General features: G+C 36.0%; 2 protein-coding genes across 4 annotated transcripts in view; both read right to left on the minus strand.

Moving 5' to 3' along the window:
* The window catches only part of LOC134536817 (2',5'-phosphodiesterase 12-like), a 151,483-nt gene that overhangs the window by 29,273 nt on the left and 94,796 nt on the right, over positions 1-27,414 (minus strand). The gene's annotated exons all lie outside the window — the stretch shown is intronic.
* On the minus strand, positions 10,275-21,282 carry LOC134536816 (uncharacterized). 3 transcript variants are annotated; one of them, XM_063376791.1, is made up of 5 exons: positions 20,533-21,221; positions 19,139-19,258; positions 18,347-18,773; positions 17,387-17,560; positions 10,275-14,633 (listed from the first exon to the last, which is right to left on the minus strand). In XM_063376791.1, exons 1-5 carry the CDS (start codon positions 20,619-20,621, stop codon positions 12,705-12,707), a joined length of 2,739 nt encoding a protein of 912 aa, XP_063232861.1. In that variant the 5' UTR covers positions 20,622-21,221; the 3' UTR covers positions 10,275-12,704. The 3 variants fall into 3 exon arrangements, with proteins under 3 accessions (XP_063232861.1, XP_063232862.1, XP_063232864.1); XM_063376792.1 differs by lacking the exon at positions 20,533-21,221 and having other exon boundaries at positions 16,587-17,560; positions 18,347-19,395; XM_063376794.1 differs by lacking the exons at positions 10,275-14,633; positions 17,387-17,560 and having other exon boundaries at positions 17,943-18,773; positions 20,533-21,282.

A 27,414-nucleotide genomic window follows, 5' to 3' on the forward strand; every position in this document is an offset into this window, starting at 1 on the left:
GTTAAACTATCGTCCGTAAACCTACTTTACAGACAACCAATTTTTTTTTAAAGGTCAACGGAGGTTGAAAAAAAGAATAAGCCCTCGTATATTGCAAGGCTTCAACCAAGTGGGAAGGGCAGCGTGCGTCTTGAGCTCATTGGTGCATGTCCCAGCGATAACTCGGGACGTCTGGGTTACCAAACTCGTGTTGACGAACATTACCCGAGGAGGAATGTGGTGGTCGGGGAAAAAGGGGCAGAGCATGGGAAATGGAAATTTGAAAGCTGCAAAGGCCCCGCGGGATGTACACGAGGTGGTTTTAATGCCGCCACCCCCCCCCCCTCCTCACCGCTCATTTTCGAAACACCCCCCCCCCTCCTCCCCGTCTTCCTCCTCCTGTCGTAATTCCGCTCTTCTTTACCGCACGTCACAAGTAATCTTCCGCCCCCTCCCTCCCCAAACCCGTGAGTTATCCGCTCCCGCGCCATAAATCAGGATCCGGACTGGAGGAGACGGTTTAAGGAATAAAAAAAAAATAGTAAGTGGGTGGGGGAGAAAGCGTTCGGGAAGGGAAAAAGGAGGGGGTGAAGCGTTTGCGCAAACCCACGGGCTCGCATAAGGCATCAGAGGAGAAAGGAGCCGAGGATTCGAACCGAAACGAAAAAAAAAGGGCAAACGGACCACCTCCCCCCCCCCCCCTCTCTCCGAGATGTAGAAGAATCGCTGGGAACGAGGAACTGGGGACTCGTCTCAAAACTGCAAGGACTCCCGAGACGAGATCCCCCATATTTTTTTCTTCTTTTTTTTTTTTTTTCCGGGAATCGCTTCGGGGCGCAACCGATACGTGCGGAGGGTCTACCAGCCTCCTGACCGAACACTCTGACACGCAGGACCTCTCCTCTTCTTCGTTCCCTTCCCCCTCTCGAAAAGAAACAACCCTTCCCAGCCCTTCCCTGGAAATTCTTCAGACAGCGCTCATTTCGGAACGCTAAGTGCCACTCGGGGGAACCCTCGCAACTTTGTTCATTCGGCTCAAACGGGCAAGTCACTCCCAGAGGCCAGTTGCGATTGGGTACTTAAGAACTAAAGTCCTCTCCTTAAAATATGACTGCGTTATGCGAGTTTAAAGGTTTATGATCGTCGATTAGAGAGAATCACAAACCATCACACTCGTAACAAAGGGGTCTTATTTTAGGTACTGAACGGGCCTTAGCTATCAAATTCTTTATTATTTATAATAAATATATTTGACTTGGTAAGACTCGAAAGTACTTAGACTCGTTCTGATGTATTTATAAGATAAGAACAAAAGAACGAATCATTTAGTTTAATTTGTGGGCGCCAACAACTTCTACGAAGTTGTAATACGGAATAAACGTTACAATTTCTTATATTTTAATTAATTTGTATTACACACCATTAATTAAAATTTATTTTATTGTTGTCCAGACTATTCAGTGGGTAGAGTTGGGTATGTCGTGGAAAAATTCGTAAAAACTTGGATTAGCTTATATACAACGATGTTGTGAACTTTAACTCAAGTTGTTCATAACTTCAGCAATCTGGTAGTGTGTAAATATTTGGCAAGGGATTTCAAGTGATATTAAAATATTCCCGAGTGTCAGTTTTTGCAAGCTATTAAATGTTGTGACATTCCTTAATCAATAAATAACCGACCTGTTAGGATAGTTCCGTGGTAACGAACTATACGTTACTAGGTTTGTCTTCTTTCAACCAGGACCTCAGCAATGAATTTTCTGCGTCTTCATCCTTGGCACACCCATTCGCTGTCTTGTATCTTCGTCCTGGGAACGCCTAGTAGCAATTAGTCGTCTTCGTTCTGGGAACGCCTTTCGTTGTTTCCAAGCCTTCGTCCTGGAAACGCCTCTAGATGACCATCTTCGTCCTGGGAACGCCTATCGTTGATCGTCTTCGTCCTGGGAATACCTTTCGTTGATCGTCTTCGTCCTGGGAACGCCTATCGTTGATCGTCTTCGTCCTGGGAACGCCTCTCGTTGATCGTCTTCGTCCTGGGAACGCCTCTCGTCGTTTCTGTATGGTCTCGTACAATTGATTATTACAAATATTTCTTTCTTCGTCCTGGGAACGCCTTAATATGATTTCAGATCTTCGTAGTTTATACTCGCAGTCTTCATCCTGGGATCGCCTTGTAGTACTCAAATCTTCTTATAAATAATAATTCTTCTTTAGTTCAAAAACTCTCTTGAAATCATTAATATTATTCTTGTTTACTATCATTTCTTATAATTCTTCAAAATATTTCAATAGTTATAAGTTCAATTTCTGCAGTCATAAAATGTCATGTCTTTCCTATACGAAGTTCCTATATCAATTCCCTATTTCTTTTCACAATTCCTTCCAAACAAACTTTTATTTGCTAGCGATAATTTTTGTTAAATCTTTTCCACCAATACCAGATTGCTTTACAAAATATTCGTCATATACTATTACATGTGAACTGTGAAAATACCATTCTTATTCGTTAAACAAAATATATCATTACTTGAGCAAAGAAGTTTTACATTCAAAGATATAAATACAAATTACTGATTTATGGTTCATAGAGAAATAAAACGTGTACTGAAGTGAAATCATAAAATATGCTACATTAATTTTGTTCATCCATCTTGTTATATGAAATTAACAAGTTCAACCTTTATAGTACAATGCACAGAAATTGTTTTTTTTTGTACTTTTACAAAAAAGATTCCTTTGGAAACAGTTTGCCAAGAAATGGTTGCTAATCCTACCAGCAAATATCGTTACGAGTGTGAAAACAGGTTTGGAAAGGATATCCAAATTAATTAGATACGTTTTTATTTATTATCTAACATTTCCATTGCTGTTTAAATTGGATTTAAATTTAAATTTTATTTTGGATAACCGCAACGTTCTTATTTCCCTCCCGAATTTTTTGCCCCGAAGGCAGACGAACCGTTGAAAGATAGCACTTGCATGATCATAAGCAGTCACGTGACCGGGACGGAAGTGGGAATTACCACGTGACAGGTTACATGCCTTGAAAATAGTTCAGCAGTGTACATATTTCAATTTATGATCATAAACCGATGCTGAATATTGAATTATATTTAAGAAAATGACCTGATAAACTATTTTTTTTAAATATTATATTTTATTATCTTCCATATATTTTGTCTTTGTCTGCAGAAAAATTATTTAGTTTTATCTGTTACATATTTAAAGTGTGGGGAAAAAATATTTCATTTTGTATCGTGGCAATGGGATTTTGCATTGTTGATGCCTTCTAAGTCTCCATGGCAACGGGCATTGCATTGTTTGATTTTTTGACGTGACAACGTCTAATAAATCGATGAACGCCTGCTGCACGCACGAAAAAGGATGACTCATTGTCCCGTTACGCTTTGTCCCGTTACGCTCATTGTACGCTTGCGCCACTCGATTGGAACAACCATCGATTTGACTTTTCCGAGGCACAATAAACTTGAAACACTCCCATTCGTTTCCTACTTTTCCTATCATCGTCCTTTCCTTAACAGAATAACACAGATTGGAAGAAGTTAAATAGCAAACATGTATAAAAGTTTTAGTTAAAATAATCTGTTCGTTAAAGTAATAAACATATTTGAATTAATGAGTGCAAATAAAAGTAAATTTATCAATTAAATTGTAGACTTCATTTCAGTCCTTCTTTGTATCCATACAAAATAATGATCATTTAATAAAAATGAATCAATTTTATTCATAAAAGTATGCAATCATTTCATCAATGTTTTGTTATGACGTTGTCACTTTAAACTATCGTCCGTAAACCGACTTTACAGACAACCATTTTTTTTCCAATTCGAGACGTGGCAATGGCGTACTCACGAGGAGGGGCTAGTATAATGAGCGATGCCAGAATGTTCTGCCTTTTGACTGCCGTGGCAAAGCGCAGGTACTTCAGCTAGTAAAAAAAAATAACTAAAAAGATCTAAAATAAATTTCGAAAAAAAAAAAAATTATCCTATAGGTGCAAACGGAGCATTTTGGAGGATCCACATACCTAATTTATTGGCTCTAGGCCTCGCTGACTCCACGCTAATTGAACTACACACAGACAGAAGGACCAACTATCTCCTTTTCCAATATAGATTTCCCCTTATTCTGTCACTCTGCGCCATCAACTGCCACACTTCTTCGTTACTCTTTAATGGCGCAATGGATCATCGTCTCGATTTACCCTACAAGATGTAAAAAAAATTTCCATTAAAACATATAAAAAATAATTTTCTTAACAATTTGATGCTTTCATAATTAATTTTCATTCGTTATTTGTTAAAATACATGCACCCAATAAGTTATTCTTCGCGTCAATGTGTTTTCGACAAGATTCATATAGTATCACCTACGATTCTGGAGGAACTCACTGCTCGGAAGAGCTCGAAGGAACATTCCTGCCCGGAAACATTTCTCCAGTGTCAAAGTTTTATCTCGTTTTTCATTACGGATGCTTTCCTTCCCCCTTCCACCCCCCCCCCCAAAAAAAAGAATCTTCTCCTCTTCACTCCCCGGTCGCTGGGAAAATGTTCACCCTGCAAATTTACGGCGGCGGAATCTCCAGCGGCAGCTTTGCTAAGATTTCCTAAGCAGTATAAATTTCTTCAGGTAAGAGTGAGATCGACGCCATCCATAATTCAGCGGTCTCGGGCGGTGCAGGCGCGGTACGTCTTTCTTTTTTGTTCCTCTCCCTCTCTCCTTACCACGCCCCCAAGGGGTCACCGTCACAAATGCCCCGGACATCAACCAAACTCCTATCACCCCTTCCTTTTCCCCAACCGCAACCTACACGTAAGGTCCCCTTCCTCTCTGTGGGTTGAAAGAAATGGGCATCTTGCGTTAACGCGAAATAAATTAAAAAAAAAACACTCCGAAAATAGGCGATGGCGATTGTTCATTAGAATAATTTCTGCCAAGAGGAACAGTAAAAAAAGCACAATGATTCATGAAAAGTAGAATTTTTATTTAATAAAATTTTTTTTGGGACATACGCATTGCAATACCAAAAAAAAAAAAAACTAACTTGCAAACCAACAACCTTCACAGAAATACACCATCATTGCGCGGCCAATCAACGGGGCCCTCGCCTGCCATTGGCTGTGCTGGGAGAGGAGGTTGAACATGTATGTAAACTCCCTGTTGTGCCAGTTACCGAAACGTCGCAACTGTTGTTTCGCCATAGGAAACCTAATGTGTTCGTAGATGCTGTATTCCTTGTGTTGTGAATAATACCTGTTTATTTTCATCATTGTGTTCGTATGTTTGCTGCGTTGTCCAGGTTTGTTGTCTGTCTGCATTTCCTGTTCTTTTGGAAACCGTCTCGTCGTTGCTAACCCAGTGTGTTCGTATGCGCTGTTATTTTTGTTCATTACTAGATTCCTCCCACGGAATTCTTTTATTGTTTGATGTTTTAGTTTGAATGCGTTAGTTGTTGTCCATAATACCTATTTAGGTTCATTGTTTGGTCTATCTGTTCGACATCAGCTGCTTTCGGCTAATTCTCTGTAGGTTTATGTTTTTATTTTTATTTACTACTAGCTAAACCCGGCCACGCTTTGCTGTGGCACAGTTTAATATTAATTCATTGTTTAATTTAATATTTTACTGTGCATGGCTGTGGAATGTAATAGAAGAAATAAAAATGTGTTTAGCTTAAATATTTTTATTGTAAAGCTAATGGAAGGACTACATTCCTTGTTTTCCCATTTTTTGCATAAACATATAGATCAGATGGTTTACCGACTCTGGAGCACCCGACATATAACTGTCCATGAGAGAAGCATTCATTTTCTAAATTCAAACCGCACACTTGCAAAGATTGTCCTTGTGCTTTATAGATGGTCATAGCGAACGCAAGACGTATTGGAAATTGAAGTCGTTTGAACTCGAACGCCATATCTGTCGGAATAAGTGGCATTCGTGGAAGTAATACGTCTTCACCTTTATGAAGTCCAATCAAAATTGTTGCTTCAATAAGATTATCCATTAATTTTTTAACTACTAATCGTGTACCATTACATAATTTAGGCTGACAGATATTTCGAAGCAATATAATTGGCACACCAATTTTCAAATTCAAAATATGTGGTGGTAATCCTGGAACATCGAGTGAATTGAGAAATTCCGTTGGAAAGTTCACTGCTTCATTTTGGTGCACTACTGAATCAATAGATTTGTATGTCATTGTTTCACCTTCGATTCTGTTTATAATACTATTGTTCATATCGTGTACGTCAACATTTTTAGCCGCTAGAATGGCTCTTTCGCTCAACCATGCATGATTTTTGAATTTTGTTTCGATGTTTTGGAATACCTTGTCTACTAATTCCTCTTTTGAATCTACGATGTTGCATAAATCAGATGATAAGCTGATTTTTCCTGTTTCTGGATTTGTAGGTACAGTGCCGTTACCAACTTCAATTAATTGTCTTGAAAATATGACTGCTGTTGGATACAAAATACAAAATTCTGAAAATAGTGTTTCATTAAATCACAATTTTTTTATAAAACATAAGTTTACTCGCTTTACAGATGAAATCCAACCAATTCCATTCTTTAATTAAACATTTATAAATGATACCATACACATAAACTGGTCACAGTGACACATTTTGTGCTTAATCAATATTTGGCTTATTAGAAAACAAAACAAAAGTGTTAAAAGATTATTGTTGGAAAAATCAACAAACACATTTTGCTATGACAACAGGGTTGATATGACAACCGGTTTGATATATCAACAATTATCATAACAACGTACGTGATTATAACAAATTATAATAGCAATATATAAGATATAAGCTATAAGATAAGAATTATTTAATTTTCAAATGTATTGTACGAAATGTATTTTTTAATTTAAACGTATTTTTATCAATAGAGTCGAAAGAATATACTTTCAAATTAAATTAAGTTTTTTATTCTTTCTTGAAATATATATATATATACATATTTGTGTAAATTATAGTCGTCAAGGCACAATGGTCGAGTAGCCTGATGTGCTTGAACTTCGACAATATGGTAGAGCATCGTCGAGCGTGGTCACAACTAAGTTGGGTGACCATGATATTTAGTTATAGAAACTTTTTTTTCCGACTTTTCCGGTGGATTTTCCCAAACTTTTATTTCATATAAACACTCTTCTGTTAAGGGGATTGGTGCAGGACAAAAAACAGTCATTCGTCAGAATTTGTTGGAAATGAGCTGAAGTGTTTCATAAATGCTTGTTTATTACTACTGTAAGGCCAGCCAGCACGTATATAAGCTAGCGGGTGAGATTTGGCAAGTTAGTGGCGAGAGAGCTTCTGTGAGGGGAGGTTGTCGAATGTTGCAGCTCTGAGGCCTGCCATCTAGCGGGAATCTTTCGAAGGTCTTCCAAAATATCGCCTTTCTCTCTCTCTTTCTCTCTCCAACACGGACACCCGACAGGTTTTCTTGGAAGGAAAGCGAACCGCGATAACCAGCTCTTATCTTCTCCTCCCATCTCACCCTATCCTTCATTCTCGGATCAGGTAGCCGCCCTTCCCCGCGTAGACTTTCATGTGTCTGAACCATGGAGCTAATATACAGTAATACATCTGGAGAGGACAAGGGAAGGCTAGCAGAGGATGCAGTTCCCACAAGAATTATTAATGAAATATTACAAGCTTTCTTTAAAATTCGAGGAGTTGTAATATATTTCCAGACGCGCGAGAAATATTTGCCTTAGTTAACTTTATTTTATTGTAAAGTTCTGAGATGTTGATATTGAATCGAATGTTATTGTGGCGTTGAATTAATAGCGATAGGCAATTCTGTTTTCCAACCAGGCTTGTTCTACACCCTTCCAATATTTTCCCCCTGCACTTCGCATATAAGAGCTATCATGAAAAACTATAAAGCATTTGCAAGTGTTGTGACAATTTTTTTGCTGTAAAATGACATCAAAACTGGTCAGTTATTGTTACTCAAATACTATGCATTAACACACTAACATTCGTGTTTACTTGGCAAAATATGTTATGTAATCAATGCAAATAAATATAATTCCTTAACAATTATTATGCTATTTTTATCTACCAAGCATATGTCCTACTTAATGTTATATCTTTTGCAAAACACTTTATTTTATTTTATACTACATAATATATTTCATAAATGTAGTTACTTTTTTTTACAAAAAAACATTGGATCGAGTAATTTTTTTTCATGCCAAATGAGGTCATGTATTTAGATTGCTTGACACAGATTTCCACAATCCATACATTAAAAAAAAATCACTATTTACGTAGACATAAACTCTAAAAATTTTATTCTCTCCTATCCTTCGAGCAGTGGCGTAGCGTGGGTGGGGCGGAGGGGGCGGCCCGCCCCGGGCGGCAGCCCGCGGGGGCGGGTCGCCGGTGAAGCGGGTTGAGATCTGATCTATGATTCATTCATTACATGTGTCAGACACACTATAATGTTCCATTTTTATCTAAAATTTTGCGCACCAACTATTTTTTAATATTTATTTAAAAAAAAAACTGTGAAATCACTGACAGAGCTCTTTATAACGTTTGTTTGTTGACATACGAACGGCAACATCGCATCACGCCGCGCGCGAGCCGAGTTGAGCGGCACTCCTTATTAAGTTAATTACTCATACAAAATCTTTTGTTTCACGCGTCGGCCCGTGTCGATGCCTCTCTTTCGCACTCATTGAATTTAGTACTACGCATTGTACTGTAAAGTTTGACCTTAACCCAGGGCAAACCAAACAACTTCCGCAAACCGGGACACAGTAAAACTCCTATATTGCCCCGTACCGCGAGCGCAGGTAAACCCAAAAAAATATTAAAACCCAAACTAATAGCAGGCTTAAAAAATACTAATAAGGTTGCGAACAGTGAGAGGAGGCAGCAAGTTAAAAAGACGCAAAATTTATATGACAACATTTAATAAATATATATATATATATATCATAAAATCGTTTCATCACAAATCGGCGCATCCATCATAAAATACATACCCTATTACTACTTATAAAAAATAGCTATATAATAATACTAAAAAAAATACTTTAACAAATCCCCCAAAAAATTATAATTTGATCATATACTTCGGAGCTACGAAAATTAAATATAATTACCAAAAAGGCATTAAAAATATATAATAACATATTAATACAAATACAGATACAAATATAGATACGCACCGGGCGTATCACCGCTGTAAATACCAATTAACATAGGCGAAATCTAGCAAAAAATTGACACACCTTAACATGTAAATAAATATACCAAAAATTTAGCAATTTACAAATTATGGTTTTACAAGCCCTTCTCAGTTAAGTCATTTTCTAACGGTCGACGCCTTTTTTCTTCTAGGTCTGGCAGATCTACTATGAGCTCCGCTAGACTATCAAACTTGGCTATATTGTCGATTGAACAAGAATTGGCTGCTAATATTGATTTTGACAAAGTTATTTCTGACTTCGCTGCTCATAAGGCCCGTAGAATCCGCTTGTAAAACCGCTCATCCTATTTTAACTTCAATAAAAGGTACTTCATTGCATGTGAAATTTAATTTTAATTAAGCACCTATAGAATGGGGGCGGCAAAATGGGTCTCCCGCCCCAGGCGCCGAGATGGCACGCTACGCCACTGCCTTCGAGTTATAAAATGAGGTACCCAGTTAACACAGAACAATATCGAAGTCTTAATACATTTTTGAACCAATATGACACAACTATATGAAACAATTTAGGTTGTTATTAATATCATTTTTATTTGTATTTTCAAATCATTCACAATTCAACAGACAGTTATAAACATTAATTTTGCTATATATATATATATATATATATATATATATATATACACACACACACATACATATCCAAACCGATGAAATTATCATTAGCGTGCATGCAAAAAATAGTTATCAAATCACTGCTCATTTAGTTTATCATAGGCTAACCTGTTAGGCTTGGCCTACAGGCGCCGGTAGATTCCGAAGTGTGTTTATATACATACATATGTAACACATACACACAAAATTTGTATATAAAGCATTATAAATACTTTCATATTTTTCCAAAAAATAAAAGTTCAATAATTTTCCCCATATTAGGACCAAAATTTTAGTTGTATTCACAAGATTTACAAAAATTTTGAAATGTCCGATATTGTATTGACTAAGTGTGTAATAAATGTGTTGTTCTGCGAGCGTATTTTGGTCACCCATAGCAATAATCAGGGGAGGAAGAAGAGGGATGGGGAAAAAATCCCCCCCCCCCAAATAAGAGCCAAACCTTACAGAAAAAATGCAATACTGTTTATTCATATCAAAACAAAAATATTTGCAAAAGGATCTACCGGAAGGATATTTTGTACCACTAATAAGAATTTTATACATTTTTCGAGGAATTTATCACTATGAAGTTGGCAACTTTGTTTGGTTTTTTTTCTATTTATGGTTGAGTGGATCTTACTTTCCAAATTTATTCTTTTTTTGGAAGAATTTTTCAATATGAAGTTGGTAAATGCTTGGCAACTGTAGTGTCCGAGGTACCCTACTTTAGTTACCAAAAACCTTTCATTGAAGTCAACACAAGATCCTCTTCCCCCAAATCTCAAGACCGATTCCTCCTCCCTAAAAACTCATCTCTGGATCCGCCCCTGGCAATGAGTTTTTGTTTGTCGTATCACAATTTTTGGATGATATTTAGAAAGTTTTAGATAATATTTGGAAAGTTTTAAATAATAATAAAGGGTTTTAACACTATACGCACTAAGAGCATACATGTTTGTTGTCCCTTAAACCCTATTTTTCACCCTTTGCAGCAATGATTGGTATCAAAAATTTAGTCAGCCAAACTTTTTACATAATATTTAGAATGGTTAAAACCACTTTGATTTTATAGCAAGTCTACTAACGGATTAATGATTGTTCCCCCCTAACATCGTGCTGCAACAGTCGTATCAAAAATAATTTAGACAAAAGTGTTAAATAATAAATTAAAATAACTTGGAATATAGATTTTATACTGTATATACTAAACGACGTATTAATTACAGCAGCTATATTATCCGTTGACGTTATATGTATAGGCAACATAAAAGTTTATATACATATAAACGTTTTTGTTGACTATGATTTTGGGTTACAGCCACCATGAAACGAAAAACTGTGCATACATTTACCGTAAGGCATACCATGGTCACTGCAATAGGTAGACTCTTCGAAATATACTTCAACGTATTATTGTAGAGTTAAATCTGAAATTAGGTTTCCAAAACCACTGTTAAACAAAAAGCTATTTTAATTTTTACAGAGATGTAACATGTGTGTTTTTAAAAGAAAGTTTATTAATATAATCGCCCTAAAATAAACAGTTCCCAATCTTTTATAATATTACAACACCATCAAATTTAACAATTTATTTTACAAATAACAAACAAAATTGCAAAATTAAAATTGTTTGTTGAAGTTCATGAATGAGTATAATTAAGAGTTACAAAACATCGTTCTAAAATATTTAACCAAACAGTTTACGTACAATGAAATACCAATGTTCACATGTCTATACTTCACCACAAAATAAACATGTCTAGGAAACAACACTGTAACTTAATAATACCCAAATCATTACAAATCAGAGGCTGAATAAAAATATGGTCAATTATACATTACCAATAACCCTGAAAATGTATTATGATAAAATAGACACAGAAAGAGCACGAAAAAATAAGCTTTAAAAATTATTTTGCGCCGCATGAAAACATGAAAACAAAAGACTTTTATACAAATTGAATGTTATTTCAACCAATGTTTAATCGTGTGAAAGTGCCCTTCACTAGATTTATTGGAACAACATACAAATCAATAATAGTATGCACGGAGATATCTTACACCATTACATTAAGGCAGCAACCAGGGACTGGAAGTAACGCGCTACTAGTAACGACGTTATTTGTAACAGTTACTTTTTATGGTAACGATCGTGGTAACGCAATAAATTAAGTTTTCAGTAACTGTAACTGTAACTGAATTACATTTTTCTGCCTTAAAGTAACGATAATTGTCGTTACTTCTTACGTTACATTTTTTTAAATGTATTTCTTATTGAGCAACAACGATTTGTTATTTTTTTCAAACCCAGAACGAAAATCCCGACAAGCATATTATTTGCGATGGTATTGCTTGTACTTGTAAAACTGCTGTTGGCTAGCCTGCGCTCGTATTTTGATTGTCATTTATTTAATATTTGCGACATGCGGATTTACTGCTGTGATGTTTAATTAATTAACCTACCTGTGCACATGCACGAAAGCAATGACAGAATCTAATGAAGCGAGAAGCCGAGAAAGCAGTCCAGAATTTTCGTTGCAGTGGCCTTCATATTCTAATTTTTTTTCGAATTTCGGTCGAGTGATAAAAATAACCTTATTGTGAAGTGCTTATGTGGTTCTGCGAACAATTTTTTACTGTAAACTAATTACTCAATGTAATTTAAGACCTATTTAAAAATTTTCAGTTTAAACAAACATATATCTTTACTAAACACAATATGTTTTATTAGCTTTTAATTATAACAATATTACGTATCACATTTTTAGTTTTTCACAAAGTAACTGTTAAAGTAACTTACAGTTACTTTTCTCAGAACTGTAACTGTAACTGGTTTATTTTCAGTAGTGTAACTTGTAGTTGTAACAGGGTTACATTTCCAATGGAGTATTTGTAACTGTAACTGAGTTACTTTTTAAAAGTAACTTTCCGGTCCCTGGCAGCAACGTCGTATTGCAATCTCTAGTTGATGCTGAATTTTTTCCCTTGGTAATTTTCTTTCTTTCTTGTGCTTCTCTGATGTAATCTGGATCTCTGCACCTCAGACCACGGCTGTGCCTGGGATCAGCTATTTCAGGCAGTACGCATTCAAGATAAAACCTTTTTAGCTTCGGAAGCATTTCGTTTGACCAAAAATTTACATCTCGTTCCACAGAAATAAATTCTGTGTCGAAATCACAAAACAAAACAAGAGTAGCGTACCTTACTCTACAAATGTTGAGTTGCCCCTGCAGCTGATAGTAATACGAACTTTTCTTGTCCAAAATGATTTCGCCTTTGCTGTTTAAGTGTACTGCCATCTTTTTGATCTTACATGCATCCCGGATAGTGGTTACTGAGGGATTTTTTAGTTTAAGCTGGTTAAGAGAAGGAAGACATTTTATTTCAATAATTCTATCTGAACTTATAATACCATCAGGGCTAGCTCCAAGATATGGGTGCTCAGGATCAACAAACAGCCCGCATGGCGCTACTCTGTCACCAAACTTACTTTCGTAAATTTTAATGGCAGTTGGCTCATTAATCCTTCCATATTTCACAGCATCCGTGTTAATTTCCCGGGGATTTACAACAGCTACAACGTTGTTATGACACGATGTGTCATCACGCATTTTACACACTTTCATAAAAAGTGATGCAGTGAGACGATCAAGCCTCGCTTCTCTCCACGCGATGTTGCCATGTTGACCCACCGTTTTTTTCTCCAATACGGAGCACAGTTCAGGAGTACCTGCTTCGTTTTCAAGCCTATCAAGAACAGCTCTTTTCCTACTCTCCATTTCTCCTGGTTCTATGTCAGGTTGAGCTGCCTGAGGACCATAGTTACAATCTGCTCCGGCAGATAGACGTTTTTGTTTTCTGGGAGGCTCGTCTTTAAATAAACTCTGACGTGCTGATTTTCTCTTTATGCCCCTTTCTGAAGCTCTAGCTCGTGTATTGAACACTTTTTTACATATAGCTCCTGGGCTTCGACCAAACATTTTTTTTAGTGGTGAAGCATGCCAATGTGGCCCTTTAACGTGAGACAAGCCTGACGCCAAGCAACACCGTTTGTAACGTCCCTTCTTGCCTACGTCTGTACGTTTACCACCAGAGAACTTTGATACAAGGCTCATGAAGCGTTCTGCTTGATTTGTGGTGTAGTTTCCAACTAATCTATCAGCTTTTTGTACCAATGGATCTAGTGCCATCTGAAGAGCCGGCCATAAAGTAGTTGGCAATAGCAAGGCCACTTTATCTTCCTCATTGTAATCCTTACGGCTACAGTAAGTATCGCGACAGTTACTGTGGTCCCCAAACACGTGGTGAGGTCCATTTCTGAGATCTGCACGAAGTATTTCACTGTTGCTGTTGCTGCGACCAGCACTTGAAATTGCTGATCTCGCTGCTCGTGTAAGGCGTGGAATTAATTGAGACAGACACTTTCGTCCCGATATAGGATGAACTGTATCCTTTGCAATTTTATGCAGTTTTCCTGTGTAGTTTTTTACAGCGTGATTTGCACATTCCATTTTCACAACATGCCTCCCGTAGCTTACGTTTTGTTGAATTTTTACGTAGGTACTTGAATCACCATCTCCTACTATGAATTTATATCGTAACCCATGCATATTTTCACTCTCACAAAATCCTTGCACTAAAATTTCCTGTTCCATCGCAGTAGAAGCACCAGAGAAGTTCTTATAACACAAATGTTGTTTACTTTCTTCTCCTGGTTTAGTCTGATTACATACGTAGCAATATTTATTTTTTATTCCAATGAATAGCAATCCATTGGTTTCAACTCCGATTATGCATGCCTGAAATTGAAAAGAATAACCGATGATTTAATAAAATATTAAATCACTTAGTTACAATTATATAAACTGTTTACTTCGTAAACGCAACCTTCTCCCATACTACAATATATATTTTAACACAGGCATAAATAACTAGCTGCCAATATGATAGTTAAAACATTGAAATGTTAAAAAATGTCAATATACAATACAATATTTGACAGAAATATTTATGTCAAATAACACTTATTTTGTGTTTGAAAAATTATTATTTTTTGGTAAAGACATGAAAAAATAATATTGTATATACACACACACAAAATCTAAAGCTTTCAAGTTCCACTGGAACCAAACGTGACGGATATTGATTATGTTATTTGTGAATGTATAAATAGATTTATATTTGTTTGAATGGAGTGAAGCTACAAAATTAACATGTAGTGTTGGTTATCTAACGGGGTAAAATTCAATGTTTTAGCTTTGTTTAGAAATGCAGCAATTATCTTCTTACAAGCATTATGGGGGAAAAGAACAGAACGTCACTCTTCACTGAGATAATGAGAACGCAACTTCTGTAAACAAAGGTGATTGTATACGTTATTTAAATATGACAATTGTCAAGTTGTACATATATGGCGTTGAAAAATATTATTGGACCTACTGAATTTACACTAAGCAATAGGAAAACATAGACAATACAATTATAATTCTTTATTACTTATTAGAAATTAAATGTTAGATGTACTACCAGGTTCTTGGTATCGGCCTTGAAAATTACGTCTGGCCCAATTGATACTATACCTAGTTGGTGGTCAAACTTTCCTTAGTTAAGAACCTACACGGATCTGTAACATTACGTGTCCTACGTGTGATACAAATATTTGTTGCACTATGGAGAATGCTTTCAAATTTGATGTAGGTATTTATTCATATATGTCCGTCTAGTTAGACTTAGCGTGTCACAAGAGCCCTGATCCCTGAACTACTGGGGAGGAAATCCAAACTAAACAGTCAAAATTAAGTTTTTTCCTCATTAAGTCATTACGTAGCATCCATGCCAAAGTTTAAAGTCTATGAACACAGATTACTGCGCTTCAATTAATGTAAACAATACGTAGGTGTTCGTGCTATTACTGTTTAACACAATAAATGTATTGCAGTGAAGGTTTACGTAGTAATTACTATTTCAGTAAAAGCCAACACTTATTGCGTATTTTATATCGATGTCATTTCACTCATAATACACAATTACTTGTGGAATTGACCTAGGCTTTATAGGTCAGAAAATCCTCCATAAATAGGATGGATGCTAAACATTACTAATACCTACTATTCACTGATTTTTCTTTATACAAACACACTAATTTTTCATTACATGGCTGAGAGTCTCAGAAGAACAATAAATTAAAATTTTTATAATTAAGTCTATTACTTGAAAGCTGCCTCCTGATTGGTCGGCTGTTGCACAAAACAACATATATTCTTAAAATTCAAAACAAACATATTTGAATATGTAACTATATTTAGTTAAATGTTTTGTTAAAAATAACATATTAAAATACCGCGTTGTAATTAGCTGTCAAATGTAATCTTAGAAGGCATAGTCATATGTTCCAGAGAACTGAGCAATCCCAAGAAAAATATGTTAATGGTAGAAATAATTTTGTCAAAAAAGATATTAATAATTACAAATTAGCGGTGTGATTGTCGCGTCAAATAAATATTTTTTTCCCAACTATAAACGTAATAAGGAACTGAATTTAATATTTTTGTGTGCAAAGTTTTGTTATACATCACTATCTCTGATTGAGATTATTAATAAAAATAAAGTTTTTTCTGTGTATGATTTGTCACAAGACTACATGTCAACACTTTATATAAACAATTACCATTGATATACGATACTTTGCTAATAAATAAACTAGAAAGATAAACTAATTTTAAATTTACATCGTTTTCCAAACATTCACTAACCATGTTATGTGCTTTGGACACTATGGGTGAATAGCACACTTTTGTTGCATATGTAACTACATTTCAAGCGTTTGTTGCATATTTAATTACATTTTAAAACTAATGGGCTTTTTGTCATGAATTTTGAAGTAATTGAGCACCGTTGTAAATAACATAAACCTTCTCGATTACACATAGCCCTATAATGATTCTACAATAAATTTTTAGATATTGCAACTATACCACACGAAAACTGTTGAATGAAGAATCTCTATATTTATCACGCACGCGTACTAAAGCACAGAAGATAGTTTAGTTTCGACTGTTAAATAAAAACACTTTTATTAACCTGTACATATTTATATACTGCAATTTTCTACTTGCAATGTCTATACCTACAGGTGATTTCCAATGATCCACTTGAAGAAAATTTCAAAAGCAATTATATCACGTCACAAAATTACTTACTAAACATTCCTGAACCCATGTAAAATCAAATAAAGTTAATTGTATGAAGTCTATGTATTTAACTCCTTGTCTTCGGCTTATGTCTTTAATTACTACAAAAGCTCACAATTTTCTAGTTTTATGTCAGGATAAAGTGATTCCAAAAATATAACTTGAATTAAAATAACTCAAAAAAAATACGTAGACATATTTTGTAAAATGGTATGTATGAAATATTTTGAAATAAATCAAAACGAAGAATTTACAAAATAATTGTACGATCTAGAGTTGTGTTCGGCAACATTCCCATCCACTCAAATCCTGGAGCCAAATTAGTGCTAACATTAGGTGCAGTACTTCTTAAAAATACTTACAACCCCTGATGCTGCGTTGAAAGCATGTCCGTATGTTCGCTTACACCATGCACCGTCTACATAAACAGAGATGTACGGAACGCCATCGTTGTCTACGTGGCCTCTTTCCAAGGCCTTCTTTCTCTCTACTGTTCCATTTTTTTGCATGTATGTCTCCAGTTTTTCTTCCCAGACCTTATGAGAAACATATTAGAGTTACATTTAGCTATTTATCCATTTAGGCTAATGCATTTATTTGTATGGTAAAAATTTAAAATTAGTTCTAACATTATATCATAAGTTAGCATTTTCACTGTAGGAGTGAAAAGATATTAAATTTCGTGATTTATATAAAATATTATGGGAATTATATGTTGGAAATAAAAATGAATGTAGCTTTATTAAAGATTAAAATTATAAATTACATTTTAAGGGATTATCTATAGTTACTAAAATTAAAATTATTACTAACTATTTGATTCATAAATAGACCCTGGTCTACTATAATTCTTTTTATAATTTTCTCTTACTTGAATTTATATTATATTATTTATTGTACAGAAAACTTCTCATGTTTTTTTTATTTGATACCATTTTCAAAAAGTTTGGAAAGATTTAGGTTAGTTTTGTTATTTTGTGGCGGCTTTATAGGTTTAGTGGCTATTTGTAAATTGAATTAGTTTAACGAAGGCATCTCAATAATACTTTCAATTACTACTTAAATACGTTAAAATTATCAATACTTTCGTCAAATATTAACTGTTATCTCACGTAAAATAACAGTAATTCGATTACGCATGTTATCAGCCAACCTTTGATCACTAATCGTGGGCAAATAATGGTATTTGCATTTCTGTTTGAGAATATATTGACTGATGATTTCGATAGGTTCAGCTAAAATATAACTTATGTACCTACTAAATGCGTGTCAAATCCAATTTCAATTTTTTGAACCATAAAGTGATTTTAAAAATTCCTTACCTCTTCAATACGAATTTCATGTCTTTGCCATTTTCGCTTATCCATGATGGGAACGTCCAAGATGGCCATCATCTCTTGACTTTGATAATGGCCAATTCCAACTGACAATGCACCCCACACGAAAGCGTCGTTGACTTCTTCTTTTCTCGTATCTTCTTCTGTTGTTACAGTCACAGTTTTCTCACACATTATACACTCGTAATATAAGTAACTCATCACGCCAACCCTCCTTTCTGAAGTAATCTTGTATTGTCCCTGAGTGCAAACATTGCCATGTTTTGCCAGCTCTGTTAGTTGTTTTAGTAAGTGACTAATATTTACTATTCGTCGACCAGTGATTTCAACAACCGCGGGTTCTGTTGTAACTGTTAGTTGTGGCAACCATTCATCACTATCTGGAATTGTTTCTTCTCCAGACTCGTACTCACTGCAAAGTAATAAACACAGTATGAGGTGATATCAAAATGCAGTTACATTAAATTTATGTAATACCCTACCTTTTCATAAAAAAATTACAAAATAAAATGTACAATCACGCACCACCCTGGCATTTACCAATGACGTATCGCCACTCGCAGCATTCTGACATGCCTGGGATCAGCTATTTCAGGCAGTACGCATTCAAGATAAAACCTTTTTAGCTTCTGGTATTTGGATTTTGAAGCTACTTAATGATTAGCTTTCAATGTCTATTAAAATATACCTAATGCTAATTGCAGGAATATTTCTACTCGATTTCAAAATTATAATTTCTGAACATTTGTAGCGGAAACATTTCAATGTAACACTTACTGAGTTTCGAGTTGTGTTGAGGTTTCACATGTCACTTCGTGTACACGAGATGGCCCCTGCTCTGGTAACAATGAGTCATCACAACCGGTGCCGTCTGTACGAGATTCTTCACAAGTTATCCTGAAATATGTTCTTAAATATTAATTCAAGTGAATTCTTAAAATCCTACACACCTTATCTAAAGTGTCGTAAATGAATCGTTATATTTTGTAAATCCATATATTATAGGAGCTAACATGGCGCGAAGCAATGGACGCGATACGAATAATATTTTTTTTTTACCAACCACTACATCAGTAAATATTTGTGGTTTCGATTCGCTATGAATTCAAGCATGTAACATTTGTACTGTTTCTTCAATTCGGCCACAGTTAAATGGGGGGCTCTGAATCACTGAAAACTCCTCAACAAAATCAACAATGAATAGAGACCTGCAAAATTATGACCTCCAGGATAGACTCTACTACACTCTACACACTCTGGCAAATGCCAACTGTTCATTGGCTGATGACTTGTGAGTGGTCTCGACCGAGTGTCTGTGATTCGACACTTCTATGAGCGAGGGTCTCTAATTGGCCCTCATTACTCCAGATTAACATTGAACCAATTGCAGAAGCAGCGCTAAGGTATAATTATTTGATTTGTAGCATATCACGAAATGAATCCGCGAATTTTGCAGGTCTCTAACAATGAATCACAGGTATTACAACAAACCGTTGTCACAAGTCAAGTAGCCAATGAGCAGGTGACATTTTTCGAGTCCGTAGAGGATTGTTGAGACTATCCTACAGGTCATTGGCAACGCGCCCTTACGCGCATGGTTAATACCCCGCATGAGTAGAGTGTAAAGGCGTAAGCCTGAGACACATCTATGTCCTCATCTAACCGCGCACACTTAGATTTAACTTAGGATAGGGTGAAAAATGTTTACTAATTTTCCAGTCCTAACAGTTGCCAACGAAACGCCAGCAAAATAAATAAATAAGCTCACGAATATTGTTCGTGAATGAAGGCAAAGCTGATACTTTGGAAACGTTACCAGCAGATATTAAATAATGTTTAAATATTATTTACGTAGCTTACTTCTTAAAACTGCATTCATGTAAACTGATTTTGTGTGAGACTATGTTGAGTGTTTTCTGCTACACTTATTTTTCTGAAAAAAGTCTAATGTGGCTTAATAACATTGATGCCTGTCATAAAAAAAATTCAAACGTAATTATACGTATACATGTTGAGTATAGTTTATGAATGGTTCACGCATTGCTGGAAAAAAAACATGTTTACACTTTAACACATCTTTTTGTTGTCGCATCGCGTCCATCGCGTCGTACATACGCAACTCTGAAAAATAAATATATGGTAAAAAAAGCTATAATAAAATAATCTCTTACCTTTCTTTATTCTTTTTTCTAAGCGCTCTAATGGCTTTCGATAGTTTTGTTCTTTTGTGTACTCTGCTTGGTGGAGGTTTCTTTGGCATTTTATTCCTGAATAAATCTCACGCTTACAACAAAAAACATCTAGCTAAATCACTGTGCTAAATAATAACAGAGAATTACCAATTACACGCCGAGCTAGACCAAACACGTTCTCTTATCTACTGAAAATGAGTACGTTGACATTCATATCAGTTTCCCGCGAAATCCCGTCTCCCCTTCGTAAACAGCAGACAGCTGAGGCAGGGTGGGAACGGGAGAAAGAACTGGCTACAAAAAGTTTGGGAAACTGTCGCAAGGTGTCACTACTGTCCAGCGCGCTTCATAATTCCTCGTATCCGAGCTTGCACGCTGCTCAAACTTCTACAGCTACGTTTTTACTTTAGGTCCGACTGCAATAAGCCAAAGACTAAAATAAAGTCAATCATTCAGCCGACAGATATGTAGGCGTTTGAATTACAAATGAAAACGCGAATATTATTAAATTCGTAAATGAATATCACGCAATTTCGTAGCAGCTCATTTATTAAAATTCAAATTGTAAATACGTTAAATAAATAATGATTACAGATAAAATAATGGTCACAGTCATATCTCCCGTGTCTGAAGATTTATCTGCAAAAGTTTTACCACTGAATTCTTTATAGTTATTTTAGTAAAGCTTGAATTAAAAAAATTCCCGAAAATCAGCAATAACTTAATTAAAATAGAAAAATAAAAAATAAATTTTACACTAGAATGGTTCAAATCTTCTCTAGCAGCTGAATCATTAACAAATATATTGTTTTTTTTAATACGATGCTGGTGCACCAATCCCCTTAAGATGCAATGTTCTGTAAAAATTTCAATCCAAACCATCGTATACTTTCCGAGTTTTGCGGCCAAATACATACGGAAGCTAAATTTTTATATATATAGATTTTGTATTCTTGAGTTTTTTTCCCCATGGATAACAGTGCTAAACTGCAATGGCGTATGTCCAAAAAATTGCATTAAATCAGTAAATATGTGGACGTTTTTTTCTCATCCGGCAATTAACTCCGACGCTATTCCAAAGTTTCAAAGACCACAATGTTTTGCCGTAGGTCTTTTGAAATAGTTCAAATATTGAGTTGCGTGTGGCTGAAAAAGTATCTACAGCTATGGTAATAATTAATAATTAATCAAATCAAACGGTCTTTTTTCATTTTACTAAACTTATAAATAACTTTGCAGCCAATAGTTTCAGGTATGTGATTTCAATGGACAGATCGCTTGAATTAATATCACGTGCAACTGATACGTAAGATTACGTGAAACTACGCAGGTTGTGGGCCGCTGCTTCCGTTTCGGTTGCGGACATTAGTATACGTGCGTAAAACTGGGATCACAAATAAAAAAAAAATGGTTGTACAGTCGGTTTACGGACAATAGTTTAACATGACAACGTCATAACAAAACACTGATGAAATGATTGCATACTTTTATGAATAAATTTGAATAATTTTTATTGAATTATCACTATTTTGTATGGATACAAAGAAGGTGTGGAATGAAATCTACAATTTAATTGATAAATTTACTTTTTATTTGCACTGATTAATTCAAATATGTTTATTACTTTAACGAAGAGATTATTTTAACTATAACTTTTATACATGTTTGCTATTTAACTTCTTCCAATCTGTGTTATTCTGTTAAGGATAGGATGATGATAGGAAAAGTAGTAAACGAATGGGAGTGTTTCAGGTTTAATGTGCCTCGATAAAGTCAAATCGATGGTTGTTCCAATCGAGTGGAAGAGAGATAGATGCGGCGTTAGCATACAATGAGCGTAACGGGAGACAGCGTAACGGGATAATGTGTGTAACGGGACACTTTTTCGTGCGTGCAGCCGGCGTTCATCGATTTATTAGACGTTGTCACGTCAAAAAAAAAACATAAGCTAGTGCATAGCAGGCACAAAAATGTGCACACGACTTGTGTGAAATCGGTTCACAATTGAAATGTTACTGTTAATTTTAGCCAATGAAATATCACGATGTATCAGACGTCTGTTGGTAGTGTTAGTAAATATCTATATTAACTACCAAAATTATTATCAAGAACAATCTGACCAGTAATTTGTGAACACAGTGTTTAAACATATAAATTAATTTAAGTTAATTTTATTTATTTAACCATTCTAAACACATCATTTTTATTTACATTTAAATATGCAGGTGACATTTTTTAAATAAGAAAGTGCATTAATTAATTTTTACAGCAGGAACTACACAGAGATAGTGTCTATTAACAGTTTTATTACAGTTGTTCTCATTTAAAAAAAATTATGAAATAAAATTTTTTTCCAATCTACCACATTTTAAATGGGACTAAAATGTATAAAATACTTTATCCTAGCCCCATACAGATTTATAACCCCATACAGATTCCTAACCAAATAACAGATTGTCCTGAAAGTTTGTGATCGTGAATTTTTAATAGCCATAAATACTTGTAAGACTTAAGACGAAAAACGTGGGGCTGCAAATTATATTAAATAACAAATGTTATGTGAATTTACTCAACGACTGCTACTCCCTCAAATCTTGACTGTTATCTATTGAATGACCACCACGTTTTTAGTTTTAAATATTACAAGTATTTAATAGCTATTATAAATTAACAATCACAAATTTTCATCCGGGGGCATTGATAAACAAAACCATACAAATTTTTATCGAACAGACAGAGAGATAAACAAACAAACAAACATACAAACATACAGACAAGAAAGCAATAAAGCTGTAATATGATATTGTGATCCAGTTCTCAGCTACGTTCAATGTTTACAGTCTCATGGGGTAATTAGTTTCAAATAAAATACAAAATTTGTACCGAACAGAAGACAAGAAACTGCGTTAATAATAAAGTGTTATTAATTAATGATATTAATTCAATACTAAATTCCGGTGACTTCACAGGGATATTATTAGTGGGCAGTCAGTCACTAGTTATTTCGGGCTTTCAATAAATTCATACCACAACTATGCTTTGACGAAGCCCACATTTAAAAATCAAATGTAAGAAAATTGTCATGGCCTCAGAATTGTTGAAAACAAGATAGCGTCATTCAGTTCCACACTTCCTATTAAAAAGTGGTAAATTATTTTGCTTCGAATATTTCGTGGGCTTACTCATTATTTTAAGTCCATTCATGATATAACCATATTTACTTGTTTATGAAAGGCTTTTTCTACTAAAACTACGGAAGCCTTATATTTCTGGGATTTTGGGATAACTTAATATTTATTGATTTATGAATGATTTACTGAGAAATAAAGAATATTTATAAACAAAAGCTATATACAAACGGTTAATCTAAACTGCATACTGCATGATTTCATGTTTTCAGTACGTGCTAACTTAAAAATTTGTCTCTAAGTACAAAAAAATCATTATAAAAAGAGTTGTTTGGTATAATAAACCGTTAAAAAATTAAATACTTATGTATATATTTTGAATTTATTTGATATCACGTACATAAAATACAATGAAAGACACCAAACAATTTAGGTAACTACTCCCTTAAGGCTCGGTCGCAATCGCCATATTGAATTTTTTTAATTTTCTCGTCTTTAAGGAATTTTTATTAAATTCAAAGCCAGTACCTCCCTTGCATTAGTAGTACTACCACAAATATCTTCAACAGGTATTCACTAAGTGAAATATAATAAGTAAGTAATAATAACTTTTACTTGCGCGACGCGACGTTTTACACCCATTATATTGCAATTTGTAAATATCTGTTGAAAATATTTGTGCCAGAAATAAACATTTAAGGGAGGTACCGTATTTTATGTGAGCGAATATTCAGTACTCGCCAGATATGTGTAACATCTAACCTCTGAAAACAGACCAATTAATGTTGCAAATACACTTATAATGTGAAACTCAGACACGAAAATTAACGCGGAAAACTTAGAAAAATAATGCCGAGCGTGATAAATACATACGCAAATTGTGTTTCAACTACATAACTAGGGATAGGAAAAATTCGCGGGTTCAATGACCTGCAGGATGAACTCCATAGTTCTACGTACACTAGGTCAAATGCCACCCACCCATTGGCTGCCGTCTTGTGAGACGTCCCAACGTAGCAGGCTGTGATACGATAAAGCTTTGGTCGGGCGTTTCTAATTGGCCCAGAGTCATCCAGGTGAGTTGTGAGCCAATAGCAGAGGCAGCACTGAGGTGTAACTATTTGTATTTTAGCCTGTCGCGAAATGAACTCGCGAATTTTTCCTATCCCTATACATAACTTGACGCGAATCACACACGTATAGTTTCCGCAACCGCCACTAGAATTCGCTGCCGGAGCATCTACGTCACTATAGAATCGTTTAATCAGCAGACCCAAATGTTTAACTGTTTAATGAACCCGCTCAGATAAAATCGAAAAAAGACTGGGGGAAAAAAAAAATGGTTGTCTGTAAAGTCGGTTTACGGACGATAGTTTAACGTGACGTCATAACTAAACATTGATGAAATGATTGCATACTTTATGAATAAAATTGAATAATTTTTATTTTTATAATAAAAGAATAAATACTTGAAATTATACTAGTAATCAGATTTTTAAAATCCAATTAAGCTTTATTGCCGAAATTGTTGTTGTAATAAGCAATGAAAACCACATTAACTTTTCACTTCACTTTATAAACAGTCGAGTGGAAGAGAGATAGATGCGGCGCAAGCGTACAATGAGCGTAACGGGACACAGCATAACGGAACAATGTGCGTAACGGGACACTTTTTCGTGCGTGCAGCCGGCGTTTATCGATTTATTAGACGTTGTCACGTCAAAAACCTAAGTAAACACCGGCTTTGGAACTGATTTCCGACAAGGGATTTTTATTAAAATACTACCCACCTTGTAAAAATTCACGAAACAGTTAATACTATAAAGTTTACCTTTGTGTTTCTTGAACTTTGGGTTCGCGCCATCCATCATAGAGGGCAGAAACGTGGTCACACACTTCCGTTCCGTGCGACTTCCGTTCCATCCACAAAACTTGCTCCTACCAAATACAAGAAGAAAAAAAAATTGTGCGTGGAGAGTTCACGAGTGACATAAGTGAGTGAAACTTCTTGCCTATTACATTATTAAGTATAGCAAACATAAATATCTTTGGCTGTCACGCTATAATAAATAAATAAATAAATAAATAAATATATATATATATATGTATATATCTGTGTGTGTGCGTGTGTTTGCAAATATGCGAGTGCCACACCTATAGAGCTGTGGCGTTAAGTATGCAGGTGTTAAAGTGTATGCGAGCATGAAAGTATGCGATTGAGTAAGTATGCAAGCATGCAAGTGTGCCAGTATGCTGCGTTAATTTCCACCTCTCCCCTGCCGTCCCCGTGTCCTCCTCCACCCGATTTCCCCACCACGTATCCTAACCATCATTCCCCTCATGCGATCGAAATTTTCCGTAACGCTAGAAAAATACATATGCCCACCCGCACCCCCCACCCCCCACCCCCCTCGGCAAAGAAACTTCACTTGAAAAAAAAAAAAAAAACGAACGCTGGGCGGAAGGAGGTCTTCATTTAACGGTCCGGCGAACAGCCGGCGCGTGACTCCGCATGCGATCCTCGCAGCGCGCGCCGCTTATCGTCCCTCCCCCCCCCCCCCCCCCCCCCAATGATGATGAAGAATCACCTCACCTTCTTCCTCACCGCCTCACCTTCTCTTCCTCCTCGCCTACCCGGCATCGGCGTTCTTTAAAACAAGGAAGGGCGTGAAGAGGGGAGTTGGGGAAAGGCCCGGGTGTGTTTGGCAAGCCACCACATACATGCGGAGGGACACACTTTCCAAAAGGCCAATGGTAGAGAGGTAGAGAGTGTGAGAGAGAGAGAGAGAGAGAGAGAGAGAGAGAGAGAGAGAGAAGGAAAAAATTCCCCCCGTCGATGGGTCGGTCCTGATAAAAATTCAATTTTCTGCATGGTTTATCAGGCATCCGTGTTCGTTCGTGTCGGGTGCGGATGTGTTTTTCTGCGAGGCTTTCCTTCTTCATACCTCTCTTCCTTCCTTCCTTCCTTCCTTCCTTCCTTCCTTCCCTCCCTCTTTCACCCGCCGCGGGAATGACTGACTGGGCTCCAACCCCCCGCGAACAATTTACACCCTGCAACACTCACATACGACCTGCTGCAACACCTCCCACCCCCTTCACCTACATTCATCCTGCTCCGGCACCGTAAAAAAAATATATATATATATATATATCCGCCGCGTACTGAAAGTATGGCGGAGGCAGGAGCAGGGAGTGTTTCAAGCCGAACTGTTTTCAACAGGGGTTTCGAGAAATTCCAAGGTTGGCAGCCTGTCCGGGTCGCCCAAAGGCACGCAGAGCTCCAGGTGTTTTCGCGCCATTTACAAACCTGCTCCACATTTCCTTCAAATTGTTTGATTACCAATACCTAGGGACCGGAAAAATTCGCGGATTCAATGACCTCTAGGATAGCCTCCATTATCCTCTGCATTTCTCAAGTAAACACGCGTGTTCATTGGGTACTACATTGTGAGGCGTCTCCACTGGGTAGCTTGTGATTCGACGCTTCTTTAGTCGATGGTCTCTCATTGGCCCAGAGAGCTCCAGTTAAACTGCGAGCCAATAGCACATGTTTGAATTTCAGCCTATCAAGAAATGAATCCGCGAATTTTTCCGGTCTCTACTAATACCAAGTAAGAGACATTGAACTTGTGTGTACTAATTTCGTTTCATGGTTAAGTTTAAAACGTGCACTTTTTTTTTTGGACAGTGAAAGAAGGCTGAAACGAGTGTTAAAATGGACTTTTCAGGAACG

The sequence above is a fragment of the Bacillus rossius genome, chromosome 11 (genome assembly GCF_032445375.1).
Source record: "Bacillus rossius redtenbacheri isolate Brsri chromosome 11, Brsri_v3, whole genome shotgun sequence".
NCBI classification, from domain to species: Eukaryota; Metazoa; Arthropoda; class Insecta; order Phasmatodea; family Bacillidae; genus Bacillus; species Bacillus rossius.

What these genes read in the sequence shown, in the direction of transcription:
- LOC134536816 (XM_063376791.1), bottom strand. Translation starts at nt 20,621, where the DNA reads ATGCCAAAGAAACCTCCACCAAGCAGAGTACACAAAAGAACAAAACTA. An exon ending in ATGAAATTCGTATTGAAGAG is followed by an intron (nt 17,561 to 18,346) that starts GTAAGGAATTTT and finishes GTTTCTCATAAG; the next exon opens with GTCTGGGAAGAAAAACTGGA. An exon ending in TCAACGCAGCATCAGGGGTT is followed by an intron (nt 14,634 to 17,386) that starts GTAAGTATTTTT and finishes TTTCAATTTCAG; the next exon opens with GCATGCATAATCGGAGTTGA.